The sequence below is a fragment of the Capronia epimyces genome (genome assembly GCF_000585565.1).
Source record: "Capronia epimyces CBS 606.96 chromosome Unknown aczIQ-supercont1.11, whole genome shotgun sequence".
NCBI lineage: Eukaryota > Fungi > Ascomycota > Eurotiomycetes > Chaetothyriales > Herpotrichiellaceae > Capronia > Capronia epimyces.
Genome location: NW_006912914.1, coordinates 1041895 through 1056435, shown reverse-complemented (window position 1 = coordinate 1056435; position 14541 = coordinate 1041895). Strand labels below are relative to the sequence as shown.

At 53.2% G+C, this 14541-nt stretch overlaps 5 protein-coding genes across 5 annotated transcripts; 4 read left to right on the top strand and 1 right to left on the bottom strand.

The window, feature by feature from the left end:
* Window positions 1-367: 367 nt before the first annotated feature.
* On the top strand, window positions 368-1407 carry A1O3_10438 (uncharacterized protein; the record flags this gene model as incomplete). The annotated part of the gene is made up of 2 exons (XM_007740528.1): window positions 368-1097; window positions 1160-1407. The coding sequence occupies 2 exons, from the start codon at window positions 368-370 to the stop codon at window positions 1405-1407; spliced, it is 978 nt and encodes a 325-aa protein (XP_007738718.1).
* A 272-nt stretch (window positions 1408-1679) lies between these two features.
* On the bottom strand, window positions 1680-3755 carry A1O3_10437 (uncharacterized protein; the record flags this gene model as incomplete). The annotated part of the gene is made up of 1 exon (XM_007740527.1): window positions 1680-3755. The coding sequence occupies one exon, from the start codon at window positions 3753-3755 to the stop codon at window positions 1680-1682; it is 2076 nt and encodes a 691-aa protein (XP_007738717.1).
* Window positions 3756-5742: 1987 nt separating this feature from the next.
* A1O3_10436 (other hect domain ubiquitin protein ligase E3) lies at window positions 5743-9396 on the top strand (the record flags this gene model as incomplete). The annotated part of the gene is made up of 1 exon (XM_007740526.1): window positions 5743-9396. The coding sequence occupies one exon, from the start codon at window positions 5743-5745 to the stop codon at window positions 9394-9396; it is 3654 nt and encodes a 1217-aa protein (XP_007738716.1).
* A 1649-nt stretch (window positions 9397-11045) lies between these two features.
* Window positions 11046-12361, top strand: A1O3_10435 (alcohol dehydrogenase; the record flags this gene model as incomplete). The annotated part of the gene is made up of 5 exons (XM_007740525.1): window positions 11046-11085; window positions 11176-11246; window positions 11302-11370; window positions 11423-12170; window positions 12240-12361. 5 exons carry the CDS (start codon window positions 11046-11048, stop codon window positions 12359-12361), a joined length of 1050 nt encoding a protein of 349 aa, XP_007738715.1.
* Window positions 12362-13680: 1319 nt separating this feature from the next.
* On the top strand, window positions 13681-14532 carry A1O3_10434 (uncharacterized protein; the record flags this gene model as incomplete). The annotated part of the gene is made up of 1 exon (XM_007740524.1): window positions 13681-14532. The coding sequence occupies one exon, from the start codon at window positions 13681-13683 to the stop codon at window positions 14530-14532; it is 852 nt and encodes a 283-aa protein (XP_007738714.1).
* Between the last annotated feature and the right edge of the window lie 9 nt (window positions 14533-14541).

Here is a 14541-nt window from a genome sequence, read left to right as displayed (position 1 = left end):
AATGTTGACGTCTCTAGGCAATGCTGCCATTGTCGCAGCGCAACTTGCTCATGTTTGGTTGGAGAACGAGCGGCAAAGACTGGACCCCGAAAATGGCTGAGGGGCTCCTATTCGTAGAAACACTGGAGTAAATGGTTGTCGGCACCTTAGACAGACTAGGAAAACAGGGGGCCGAAAACATGCGCAGAACTGAGTCAAGATCTGGATTGTAATTGAGCCTGTGGGCCCAAAGGGCTATATATCTCGATTGATTTTCCAGTCGGCTGGTAAAGATACAAACGGGCAGCATCGGCCATATCATTGTCGAACCAAAAGTTCTCCCTTACAACTGCCGCGGTTGCGAGAACATGTGTGTGATCCTTGCGCAATGGCAACAATGAGAGCGGCGGTGATGCACGAGGCGGGCGGCCCAGAAGTACTCAAACTCGAAACCCTTCCAATCCCAGCGCCAAAGGATGATCAAGTTCTCATTCGAATCAAAGCATTTGGCCTTAATCGCTCTGAACTCTTCACCCGTCAAGGCCACAGTCCAGGGGTCCAATTGCCTCGCGTCCTTGGGATCGAGGCTGCCGGAGTGGTGGACAAGTGTCCCGGAGGTCAGTTCCAGATTGGCCAGAAGGTCGCCACTGCCATGGGAGGGTTGGGTCGAGATTTCGACGGGGGATATGCCGAATATACGTGCGTCAAAGCGAGCAATGTGCAGGCCCTGGATACTGAGCTCGACTGGACCATTGTTGGAGCAGTGCCTGAGATGCTCCAGACAGCATACGGCTATTTGTTCAAGGCCTTGCGCCTGACCACGAAGGATCGCCTTCTCATCCGCGGAGGGACGACTTCGGTAGGCCTTGCAGCAGCTGCCATTGCCAAAAACCATGGCTGCTATGTGGCGTCGACCAGCCGAAATTCTGCGAAGTCGACCGCTGACCTGTTGAAGAAGACCGGAGTGGACCAGGTCATCATCGACGATGGAAAAGTAGCTGAACAGGTCAGGGCGAATAAGTTCGACAAGATTTTGGAACTGATTGGAACAACCACTCTGGAAGACTCCTTGCAATGTGCGGCTGAGTCTGGGATTGTCTGCATGACGGGGATCGTCGGTAAGTGGCCACAGACAGCTTCAGCCTCATGGTCATTGATTGATTCACTGATTCTTCTCTAGGGAATAAATGGTCTCTCGATCATTTTGCCCCCATGGATGCGATTCCAAACACAGTCTACCTGACGATATACTCGGGTGGTCCAGAAGAGTTCAAGGAGACGCCCCTGAACGACCTACTGAAGCAGATCCAAGACGAAACGTTGCCGGTCCAAGTGGGCAAGGTGTTCAAGTTGGACGAGATTGTTCAGGCACACGACACCATGGAAAAGAACCTGGCACGTGGCAAGATCGTTGTCCCGACGGAATGAGAAGGCCATAGCAAGGAGCATCCGTCGACACCGGAGGCTGAGACTGGCAGATCTGGACCGGTTGCCTGGGCCTCAAAATGGCATCTGCGATATCCTCTGCTTCTATGCAAGAACATAATTGAGTGTAGTATCAACCAGTTGTCGACGAGATGAGCATCCAGAAGTGATTATGAGCTTCGTACAATTGGTAGGTATCGTGCAACGCCGCAGTGATAGCCGAATCAAGTAAACGACGTCGCTCTAAAGCAACCTAGGAGATGCTATATTGCTGGTCAAAGTGCAGCTTTATGAAGCTTCTTTTCATGTTTCTTTGCCCCGCTCATTGGCTTGCGTGGACGAGCACTCCGAATTTGCTTTTGAGGCTTCCCTGTATTCCAGGTTTGCCATACATCCAAGCAAGGCCTTTGGCCGACAAATTTACCCATTGGACTGAAAATTTCGACTTCTGGTAAGTCAAGACTCTCCGCGTCAGGTACTGTCATGGAACCTCCAAACGGAATAAATCCGGTAGACTCAATGGACACAGCTTCGGCCTTGGGTACGGCCGAAGCGGTTGAGTGGTGCTCCTCCAGAGACTTTGCTTCAACAGGAGGGTGTGATGTGCGTCGAGTTTTTCTGACTTGACACACGAGCTCTATCCAGCCAACCCCTTCAATGAGAATGTCTGTTGCGTAGACTTGGAACGGCAACTTCGCAGCGTCGGCACCCGCTCTTATCACGGGCCCTGCCCGAGATTTTGTGACGTCTGTCTGCAGGGAGAATTTGCCAGCTGAGGCCATGGTCTCTCCTGCTTGTTCGGCAAGAATCGAGTCAATGCCGGTGCCAAGTTGTTGCTTTTGTGCGCCTATAGCCTTTTCCGTGGATGTAACGTGGGCTTTTAGGGGCACAAATGGATATGCCATCATTATTGTACTCGGGTCGTTCTCATCCAGCTTGGGCGTGATGCGAACAAGTCCACCTCCGAGAAGGAGAGACTGACCGGGACCGATCTTGTACTGCATGACCGTTGGCCGGTGTTCCATGACCAGTTCAAGCTTGTCTTCCTCACGAACAAATCGATCCAGTCCGCCGCGGTTCAGGCCAGGCAAGTCAACAAGTTCTCCTCTTTTATTCCCGAACGGAAGTCTGATGGGAGATGCAGTTGTTCCCGGCAGATTTGAGACCAGCGGCATGGATGGAAATGGTACTTCTGGTTGGGGCGGAGGAAGTAGACTGGTTTCCGGGATGAAGTTGTTCAGGATAGAATCGTTGATAGAATCCATTTCTTGCTGCTGTTGTAGCTCTGCATATACCGGGGCCCGATCACCAGAGCCCTTGGGAAACAAAACCTCGAAGAGACTGGATTTTCCCACATTGAACTTACCAACCAACCAGTTTCCCCCGCCTCGCTTCCAAATACTCTCCTTGATGTCCTTTGTCCACCACCCCCTTTTCGAGGAAACCAGATGGACGTTCCCAAGCCTGATCTTCTGATTTCTGCGGCCAAGAGATGTCCTGAGGATAGAATTCAATTTGGGCATCATTCTGTCAACCATCTCCTTGGTGGGCGCAAGCAGATCTGATCGCGTGATAATGAAAGAGAGTGAGGGCTTCGAAGAGAAGGGGTGTTGCGAACGGCGATTTTGGCTTCGAGGTTTGGCTAGTGACAAGCTTTTGTAGATCGAAGGTTCCAGAGACATAGGGAAGTCTGCGGCGTCCAGGACATGATATACGTAGTTCTTGGAAAATGGCGATTCTGCAATCGAGTCTGCAATGTCTTCGATCGAAGGATGAGCGATAGGGACACCGCGAGAGTCATGGGTCAGATGGTGACAGCGATCGCAGACCGGAGGAGGAATCGGTGTATTAGGTACAGAGGGATTGCGCTCAAAGTGTTCGCCATCTTCATTCACAAGGGCAGGTTGTTCTTGGGGCAATTCCTCTTCAACAGTTCCATCTTGCCTGGGCGCCTGACGAGCTTCATGCTCAACGGCTCTGAGATATTTCTTTACCGTGTTTCTCGACCGTGTATAGAACCCTGCCTCATCAGGCGAAACATCCTGAGTTAGGGCACCGCAACCCGGACAAGAGACCGGAAGCTTTCCTGCGCCACGGGGGGGTTTGACAGCAGAACCTCGTGGCGCTGAGGTTGAACGTGGAGCCTGGAAAGGTATCTGTCCGTGATCCAAGAGAGACGGAGTTCCTAGAGGAGACGTCTGCACGCCGGCAGTATCAGTTGACAAAGGACGGCGACTCAACCGCAAGCCAACGTGCGGGATAAATCTGCTGGCGGAGGCGAGAGTGCCTGGCGAGATTGTCCTCAGGCAAGCAGGTCTGGAAAGTCTGCACACTCGAGACACAATCTCCATATGCTGCGGATTGAGGACTCGTCAGTATCTCACAGAGACTTGAGGGAGGACAACAACATGATACGAAGGCAGACAAAATCTCAAATTCGGGGCTGCAATGATGCGCTGCTTTAGTATCCATACCGTAGTGTGCAAAAGCCTAAAATAATTGCCTACGGTACCTATACGCGTACAATTAATATATTCCGTAATGAAGCTGTCATACTAATCCATTTCCCCCAAAACCACCGCCTTCTGAGCCGAACAAATGGTGAAATGTCAAAAAGCATAGGTCTATCGTGTATTTACATTGTTCTACCTGCCCATGCAAAGATTCTTTCCGATCAAATAGACTAGGCCTATGTGTATACAGGAGAGCTGAACATACATTGTTAAATAATATCGGAGGTCAGTTCTAGAGTGGCCATGGATCACTATTAGGTCTGAAATATATTGTCTCAGTGCCAGTAGCTGGCGGTTGGTAGCAGAATGAATTGCCATTGATTAGCACCCAGGTAAGGCTAGGGACTGTGTTGTCAAAATTCTGATGAAACCGGGCTCGAATGCAATCGTGGTAAAGGGCTGCAAGAAGGCATCTCCGTCCAGTTCAGCGTTGAAACTGGTGGACGAGCGCAATCGGAATGACCGCTTCACATCTATCACGCGCAGATCTTGGAAGTCGAAGACCTATCATGCCTATGCGGCCTACCTCACAGGTCTAACGGCGGCAGATAGAACACCTCGCACGAGAACACCACATGATGATCTCCTGGTGGAGAAACTCTCATTCTCTCTGTTGAATGTCATTATTATGAACTGCCTCTGAAACCACGACAAACTTCAAAAGGTAGGGTGGAGCTGGATGGGGTTGTTGGGAAAATTGCTTGCACAGGTGCGAGGGTTGAACAGTTTACCGGCAGGATCGGGACATGATGACTCGATCATAACTCAGCATGAGTGGAATCTGATACTTAGTGTGAGTATCGGGTGTGCCGAAAATAGATACAAACCTCATCGGGAGGTTATGGGGCGTATTTGAGAGGCGAGGCGAGGCAGACTGTCCAGTGTCCAATCCCTTCAGGAACCACATGCCCAGCGTTGACCTCGGTGGCACAGGAATGGAGTCTGACTATGCTTGGAGGAAGAATGGTCCTGCTCGATAGTACACCATAGGTATGTCGTGGGATATATACAAGGATGGAAGTACAATCAATAGTACACAGAACGTAGTAGAAGTGATCAATTGATCAATGCAGGAGACGGACTCCCTTAGCTTGATTCATGGTGAGGAAGGTACGTACTTACTCGACGAGCCTGGTCTTCTCCAGGCTTGGCACGTCACCCCTGGGCCCGTGATCCAACGCAGCGCAGGGCAGCCGCAGGCCATGCTTGACCCAGCTAGGTTACTGCAGTTTATCTGTAGCTGTTACATAGTACGTACCTACTCCGTACTCAAGTCTCTAGCAAACTGTATGGACTATGGACTCTGTGGAGGAGTAGGTGACCGACCCGTAGTACCACCACCGGCCCTTACTCGAACCACTTACTCTACTCAACTCACCTGTCACGGTTCGACAAAGGGCCGCACTCGCTTCCTCTTTTGCCCCCTTCGTCGATCGTAGTAATAGTGGCTCATGTTACTACTGCTAAGGACTGCCTACTTCGCGCCTGCCCGCCCCCGGCAAGCCGTTACCTCCCCTCTGTGATGAACAATATGATCAGGCACTCATGCCACACAGGCCGCGATACCATTCCAGGAGATTGATTTCCCTCGCCCATTCGAACGCGCATCGCCTCCAATAGAGTTCGCCCTCATCGTATCGACAAGATAGATCGACCGAACCCTGCGCGGGCCTTCCGCTTGAACCGGCTGTTCTGAAACATCCATCACACCGTCCATCGAGCGGACTTACACGCCCAATTCCCATGAATGACTTGCTTGTGCTCTATACAGCCACTTGTCTGATCGACCTGTGTTGAGGCTTGGTTCCGGCTCTACATGACTACAATGGCGCCGAACCCGCCTTCTTCGCATCACCAAGCCGGTCGGCCGTTGCCTCGCAACATACAGACGGGGCGGAATACAAATCATGAACGGCCGACGACTGCAGACCTGAATCGACCATTGCCACCTCCTCCGTTGTCTGCCTCGGCAGAAAGCTACGAAATTCCATCCCTCCGTCGAAAGCTCGTCCCCGAATCTCCCGAATCAAACTCGACGAAAAATAGCCATACCCGCTCATTCAGCCATCCTTTCCCTTCGCTATTCGGGTCGAAGAAATCTGACAAGAAACAGAATGCCCGCGGTGATGGGGAAGCCGGTGGGGCTGGACGCCGTGATGTACGTCAGGAAGAAAACAACAGCAAAAGCGTCAGTGCTGAGAGCGCTGCGCATCGGGTTGATCGTCAGTTCGTCACTGGCAAATGTATGACTTGCGATTCCACTGTACGATGGCCACAGGGGCTGAAAGTGTTCCGATGTACAACCTGTCTCACCATCAACGACCTCGAAGACAACAGAGAAAACGGGGCAGATTTCAATTCCTCGGCAGTTGGAGCATCACCTCAGCGCAGAATTGCACCTTTGTCGCTCGAGAGGACGACCACACTGATAGATCGCTGTTTGAGACAGTACCTGGAATCTCACCTGGCACATGATGAGGTACAGTCTCAAGCCATCGCATTTGAGAGTAACTCTCCGAAAGAAGAGTCGTTTATGCTAGAGGGCACGCCACCGGATGGTATTTTATGTGGTCAAGTCCACGACGAGCACGACTCTCCTCCGCCATCACCACGTCCGGCACTGAAAGCACGAATTCTTCCGGATGTTCCCTCTAGACAGAGCCCAGGCTCCTCATTTGTTCAAGGGAGCTCGACCGATCCCTTCTCACCGTCTGCTTCACAGAACAGGAGCCAAGATCCAAAAGGACGAGATGTTGTTAACGTCGTCACGGGATCTGGGTTTGCTGCCGACCTGAGGACTGATATATTCGGTGCAGTTGAGAACTACATATCTGGAACCTTTGTCGGCTGTGCCTCACTCAACCAGGCTTTCCTCTTGCCAAAGCCACCGCAAGGTTCCAAGCCAAGGTCGACCTCAGGCACACAGCAAAGGCGTCAGCTATCTGAGCCGGCTCCCACACCCGTGTTCGACGCTGACGTCTTCTTGTCGGACCTAGATGCCAAAACTTTACTGCTTGGAGACGTTGCCGAGAACGGTTCATGGTGGCTAGGTGCACCCAGCCGAAGAACTGCGGCATCAAGTAAAGACACCCATCAACAACGAGACAGGTCGCCCGACAGGGGGCGTGGATTGGTTACTGTGCGAAATCCTAGAATCAACTGGGCTGAGCTGGCTGAGTGGTACAGAGCCGTGATCTATGCCGGCGACCTCTGGGAGCAGACATGGCAAGAAATCCGGTCGCGATGGACGGATCCGGCGTCCCAAAAGTCCTGGCAATCCGTGCCTCTTGAGAAGATTCAGCGAGATGTCATAGAATCTCGAACCCACCTTCAGCGTTGCTTGCTCAAGGTGACAGAAAACCTCCTGAAGCGACCCCGACAACCTTTGAAACACCCTGAAGATTGTCGTTTTCTGCTGATACTATTGTCCAACCCGTTACTCACTCCAACTAGATTGGAGGCTGGGAAGATGGTTGGTGCCACGATGCCGCACCCTCCCTCATCATCCGGGAAGCCGCTCGATGACAGGTTTCGAGGTTCGCCTTCGAAACGTGTCCCGAGTTCTGGCAGACGACCCGGGAGTCTCGGACACCATTCAGGTATTATCAAGCGAATTATAGGTCTAATGGCCAATCTTTCCAATGACGTCCACCACTGTCTCGTGTCATGGTTTGCTAGGTACTCGGATGGGCACTTTCAGCGGACGGTGGAAATGGTGGGAAGTTTCGTGACTTACCGACTGGCACGACAGCAAAGACGGCCTGTCCACGAGCCGATCAATCCAACCGAAGGTCTGGTGCCTAGCTTTGCGGACTCTGGATTGCATCATGCTTCCCAGATTCACGCCGCGCTCGGAGGTAGACCTTCTTCTACTTCCGCTAGCAAATCCGACGGAAAGCCAAAGATTTCTTCATATGGCGAAGATTGGCAGATCCGGGCGGCCGCAAGGGTCATGGCTCTACTCTTCCAGGCAAACATCGGCCACACTGGGAAGAAAAGAGATGGGTCCGGCTCCCACGAGCAGCGGTCACAGGGTCTGGGGCACAACGCAAAATACCCGGCGTCCTCTCATGGGCAGATCATTCCGATCAGCTGTTTCTACAACACAATGCTAGACTACGCAGACCTAGTTGCAGACTTCGAGACCTGGGAGACCACAAAGACCAAGTTTACGTTCTGTCAGTATCCATTTTTCCTCAGCATATATGCCAAAATTCATATTCTTGAACATGACGCCCGACGCCAGATGGAGGTCAAAGCCCGAGAGGCCTTTTTTGACAGCATACTCAGCAGGAAGGCTGTAAGCCAGTATCTGGTTCTGAAGGTCCGACGGGATTGTCTCGTCGAAGATAGTCTCCGGAGTGTTTCCGAGGTTGTGGGATCTGGGGGGAACGACATCAAGAAAGGACTTCGGATCGACTTCCAAGGAGAAGAAGGCATTGACGCGGGTGGCATTCGCAAAGAATGGTTTTTGCTCTTGGTCAGGGAAATCTTTGATCCTCACCATGGATTGTTTGTTTACGATGACGACTCTCAGTACTGCTATTTCAATCCCTTTTGCTTCGAATCTTCTGAGCAGTTCTTCTTGGTTGGTGTGCTGTTGGGGCTCGCCATCTATAACTCGACGATTTTGGATGTGGCATTTCCGCCTTTTGTCTTCAAGAAACTACTGGCGTCCGCTCCTTTGACCGGTGATAAGCTGACATCGACGCCGAAAGTTAGCCATGGGTTCACCCTTGAGGACTTGGCTGAATTCCGTCCTGCCCTGGCGCGTGGCTTCAGACAGCTCCTGGAATTTGAAGGCGATGTCGAGGAGACTTTCTGTCGCGATTTTGTCGCCGAATTAGACCGCTACGGCGAGATCGTGCAGGTGCCGCTATGTCCTGGCGGTGAGAAACGGGCGGTGACGAACGCGAACCGACGAGAATTTGTGGATCTCTACATACGCTACCTTCTCGACACGGCCGTCGCGCGCCAGTATGAACCATTCAAGCGTGGTTTTTTCACCGTATGCGGCGGCAATGCACTCTCGCTCTTCCGGCCCGAAGAAATCGAACTCCTTGTGCGAGGTTCGGATGAGCCGCTCGACATTGCCAGTCTCCGAGCGGTGGCAACCTACGAAGGGTGGCCCAAGAACGATGGACCGCCGGAACAGCAGCCTCAAGTGGTGTGGTTTTGGGATTTCTTTGCCCGAGTCTCTGCCGAGGACCAGAGGAAGATTCTGGGCTTCATCACTGGTAGCGACCGGATTCCTGCCATGGGGGCCACGAACCTCATCATCCGCATTCAACTACTTCGGAGCAAGGACGAATTTGATGCGTACGGCCGGCCGATGAGCAAGCCGATTGAAATCGAACGGTTTCCGATCGCCAGGACATGTTTCAATACCCTCAGTCTATACCGATACAGCAGTCGAGAGAAGTTGGAGCACAAACTTTGGATGGCAGTTACAGGAAGCGAGGGGTTCGGATTAAAATAGAGCGGTGGAGGGAGACACTCTTGCGACGATTACCCTGGTCCGGCATGAGCGCCGGCGAGGTTCAAATTGGAGAGAGGGAGAGGGATTCTAGAGGAAGAGATACCCATATTGCATCCCAGGGTTGGAGTGTATGGTCTGGCAGGTCACAGGGAAACGAATGGCTTACGATGCTTGGAACCATTAATTGTTGGATTGCATCGCATGCGAATGGGAAGACGATAAAACAAGGCATGAATGAGGAGCACCATCATGGGGATCGGTGTCATCATCAGCATAGCATTCATATGAGCATAAGGTACCAGCATCCCTGCGACTCGACACGAAAGAAGCAGAAAATAGAAGCCAGCTGTCGAGAGCGAGACAATAGATCCTTAGAGATGCTCATTGCGGCCATGTTACTGTACTGTTTAGTACTCTGTACTACTTACTGTACTATTTACTACCTCAGGTCGCTATCCACCTGCCACCTTTCTCCCGCGTGGGAATTCCTCCCGCGTGGGGTACGACTATGTACCTGGTATGACACAAGCGTCAGAAGAGCTCAGGCACGCCGGCACGCCAGCTACGGCACCAGAGTTCGGCGAGCTGCTCTGTGATAGGAAACATCGTGTGATAAGGGATCCAAAAGGCGGAAACGCAGTGGCGACCTGTAACCTGCAATGTACCCTGTACCCTGTACGGATGCTCCGTACCTACTGCTGGAGGTTCTCGTGACGCAACAACCACCATACAGAATTCTCCGTACTAGCATGGGCTGACAGAACACAATGCATTGCATTGCAGCGGAAATCCACCTGGCTTGGGGGCCTCCGTGCGCCGGCGGTCCGATGGCCAAATACTGTTAGATAGAGAGTGCGCACGAGCATCAAAGGAAAGTCGGTCAAGGGGAAAGAGGACCAAAGCGGACGGACGCAAACAAAAGGAAAAATCAATTTAGTGTCGGTTGAGCTTGGGGAGGTCTAGAGGTCCCAACTCCGGATCATGTGCCAGTGAGCGGGTGGGATTGTTGTTGACGGCGCGACGGGGACATGCGATATGAGACAGATCTGCGAATCTTCAACCAGAGCTAGACTCACCGACTCGTTTTTTCAACAATCGATAACGCGAGGACGCTGGATGAAGCTGCATCGACGGCGACGGCGGCGCCGGGGAGCTGACTTAGGATCAAAGCTTATCGGTGGTCCGCGAGGTTGGGGGTGGAATTCAGGCATTCAGGCACACCGATAGCAGCGAACGATGATATCTCGGAGGGCGGTCGACGCTTGCTCTGCAATCTGGTTGGGCCTCAGGGCATCGGAGGAGTCGAGCAATGCATCCCGAAAGAGTCCAGACATCTCTTGCCCGCGGCCAAAAGGTCTTCGAAGCAACGAGAAACGCCTCTTTAGCCCCGCATTCGGCCTGGTCAATGGTGAGCGTTAGGAGCCCCATGCTGCACGGCGGGCCTATGGGCCCCCTGAGTTGACGCAGCTGCCCGGAGACCCCTCAACATTTATTTTCCCATATATTCCTTCAGGCAGTCGGACGTCCTCCTTTGCTTATCCTGCCTTTCCATACTGATTGCCCTTCATTCTTCGACTTGTACACTCTTCACGCTTCACATTCCTGTCATTGTTGAATCGTCCATATCTTCTCCTGATACACTAGTCAAAATGGGTTCTTCAGAGCTTCCCTCCACGATGAAGGCGCTGAGTATGTATATGCCCCGCCAGCCGTTCCTCCGACCGTGAAAGAGAGCATTCGGAGTCGCATCTCAAGACGGATGACTGATGTCTGTGACAGAGTACGATCAGCCCGAGAAATTCAGCGTCGTCGAAGTTCCCCTGCCCAAACTGCGTGACCACGACGTCCTGGTACGCCGAGCGAAGGCCCAATGAAAGAGGAGAAGGTGCTGACAGTTGCGGATAGATCAAAGTCAAGGCTTGCGGTGTGTGTGGCACTGACTTGCATATCCATGAAGGTGAATTTCTGGCCAAGGTATGCTGGACAGCTCGTGCGTGTCAGAAACATCAACTGACCCAGGGCGCAGTTCCCTTTGATCCCTGGTCACGAAACCGTCGGCGTCGTTGCTGCGGTTGGGCCCCACGTCAAGGGCTTCAGTGTGGGTGACCGCGTGGTCGCCGACAACTCTGAACTCTGCGGGGAATGCTTCTATTGCCGTCGTGGAGAGGAGCTGCTCTGTGAAGACTTCCAGGCTCACGGTGTTACCATGGACGGTGGATTTGCCGAGTACTGTGCCTACCCAGCAAAGCGGGTTTTCCACATCGAGAATCTCTCTGATGTCGACGCCACCCTCCTCGAGCCCGCATCCTGCGCTGCTCACGGTCTGGACAAGATCTCTCCCAAGATGGGTTCCACTGTGCTCATGTTTGGTGCGGGACCTACGGGCCTGGTGTTGGCCCAGATGCTGCGTCAGAACGGTGGCTGCAAGGTGGTCATTGCAGCGCCCGAGGGTCTGAAGATGGATCTTGCCAAATCCTTGGATGCTGCGGATGAATACGTCGCGCTCTCTCGAAAGGACCCTAGCGCACAGTTCGAGACGCTCAAGAAAGAAAACCCGTACGGATTCGACATTGTCGTCGAGGCGACGGGCAGTGTCAAGATCCTCGAGGACGCGATCAACTATGTCCGAAGGGGTGGCAAGCTCGTCGTGTACGGTGTGTATGGCAGCAAGGACCGTGTCACATGGCCACCGTCCAAGATCTTTGGTGACGAGATCACCATCCTCGGTTCTTTCAGCGAGACATACAAGTTCCCCGCCGCCATCGACTATCTGGGTATGTATCCGCTCACACCTCACATCCTCTCTTCTCTTGGATCACACCGCTAACGGTAGGGTTGGGTAGACTCCGGCAAGGTCAAGGTCAAGGGAATCGTCAACAAGACGTTCAAGCTGGACCAGTGGGCCGAGTGTCTCGAGTCGATGAAGAACAAGAGTGCCATCAAGGCGGCCATCGTTTTCGACTAGAGGCCTCAGGGTTATTGGTGCCGACGGTGCGTTCTCTACACTAGGTAGTGCAGGGCCACAATAGGAGTCGTGTTCGGGATGGAAATCGATCCGGTCCGTCGAGATAGAATCTGTCATTCATGTCAATTTAACGTACTGTCAGCTGTACGCTGAAACCTTAGAGCAAGCACGGCCGGATGAGCATCCGCAGAGCTGGAATGTGAAGACGAAATAAAAAGAGGGGCAACGTAGAGCAATGCGGTCGGTACACATACTCCGCATATATTCCTGCATTTCACCGGCCAAATATTGGCCTTCTCAAATTAAAGCGGGATTCTTCTCCGTCCCTGTTTATTTCCTGGTCCTGTCTCTCCCAGGCTGTGCGTGTCCATCGATGAGGGCTCAGGGTTGCCTCGGGAGAACTGGGTTTCTCTCACAGAGGTTATCTAGGCCATGTCGACTGATCTCGTCCCCCTTGGCTTCTGGCGCCAAACTCGAACTGCGGCGACTCCGATGGTATGCTTGTCCAGCCCACGAGAGTGGTTGTTTGTTCTTTTGGTAATGAGGACCTTATGGAGACATGCATCTGCATTTATGGGCATGGAGATGCGAGCGGGCTGGCCGAGGCCGTCGACTTCGGCGGCCGTCCATGCTCAAGGTAGGCGGACAGGTATGTGCTGTAATTGAGTCAAATTGCAAGAAACGACCCGAAATCGGGGCCTGCGGTCGTGGAGCAGAACATGGCGACTCGAACAGGGACTATGGCTCTCGACACGATGAGTACATATAGAAAAATCCAAGAAAAACACGTGGAGAGATGCGCACATTCACAAACTGACCTACTCGCTGCGACCTCTCAGGGGTGTCGGCGGAGAGACCGTTCTCTCGATGACCTCCTCCGTTTCCGAGCGCGAAGGCGTGTCGTGAGAGCTCAGTGTTATGGAAACTCCGTGATGGGGATGACTGGAGTGAGCCGGACAGCAATCTTATGAAAAGGGAGAGACGCGACTCTGTGGAAGAAACGATGGACCAAGGCGGCCTCCAGCACGAGCAACGCGTCGCGAAGTCCAACACCACGACCGGTCGTTCTCAACACAGGGAGCGGAACGGGACACCAGTCAATTCTGCGCGCTACCTCACATGCACATCCATCTTCTCACTTCTCTCAACCTTCGTCTCACTTCAGCTCAAATCTTCAACTTTCCAATTCCACCACCTCCTCCCAGTTCCGTCCTTGCAAAGCATCAAGACATCTCCAGGACGCTTGTACTCCTCCCCTCTTACCATCACATACCATTCCCGCCCTCAATTGCTCGTCGCCGCCCCGATTTTCAGTCGAAATGGCTTTCAGTCTTCCAGTGAGAGTCGCAACACCACCGAGTCTCGTACTCGACCCGATCTTCTCTCTCCTCTATGAGGACAATGAGGCCAGCTTGGCCCATTTCATCGACAATAAGGCGCCTCTCCCGCTCAACGGAGTGATCAATGACCCAAGGGTCATGGAGTACCTTCTGACTCGTGAGCCGGGTCCAAAGGTCGAGTACAAGAACCTCCGACCGGCCCTTGCTGCGTTGCGCCCGTTCCTGTCCGCCTCGCCCCATGGGAGGAAGCTCATGGCCTTCTACAAACAACTTCTGCAGCTCCAGGGTCGCTGGGCCATTGCGGCGGCCGAAATGGCCACATTTGACCTGTACGTCAAGTTCTACCAGGTCCTCTTCATCGACCACGGTGACAAGAAGCTCGTCGACCACGTCGTCAAGATGGTGCCGGATGCCGCCTACAAGATAGCAACCTACACCACCGGCAACCGTGACCAATTCACCACGATGGCCAAGGCCGAAAAGCAGCGTCTGGTCAAGAACACCCGCGCCGCCGCCCAAAAGCTGTTCGATTTCAAGGCTTCCAAGGGCTTCTTCCAGCAGCACGGCAAACTGGTCGCTGCCATTGAACGTTCCGAGAAGCAGCTCAAGGCATGCCGGGAGAAGGCGGTTCGTCGCAGACGCGAGGCCGTGGAGAGGAGAGCGGCTGCCTTAGCGGCTGCCCAAGGACACAACGAGGCCACGCTCACCAGACAGATGGGAATGGCCGGCATGACACCGCATGTCCCGCAGGTGGAAAACTCGGTGGTTGATTGGACTCAGGAGGTGTCCAGTGCCTGCTTCGCCGTAGAAGCAGAGCCCGGCCAACCTTGACAACAGTAA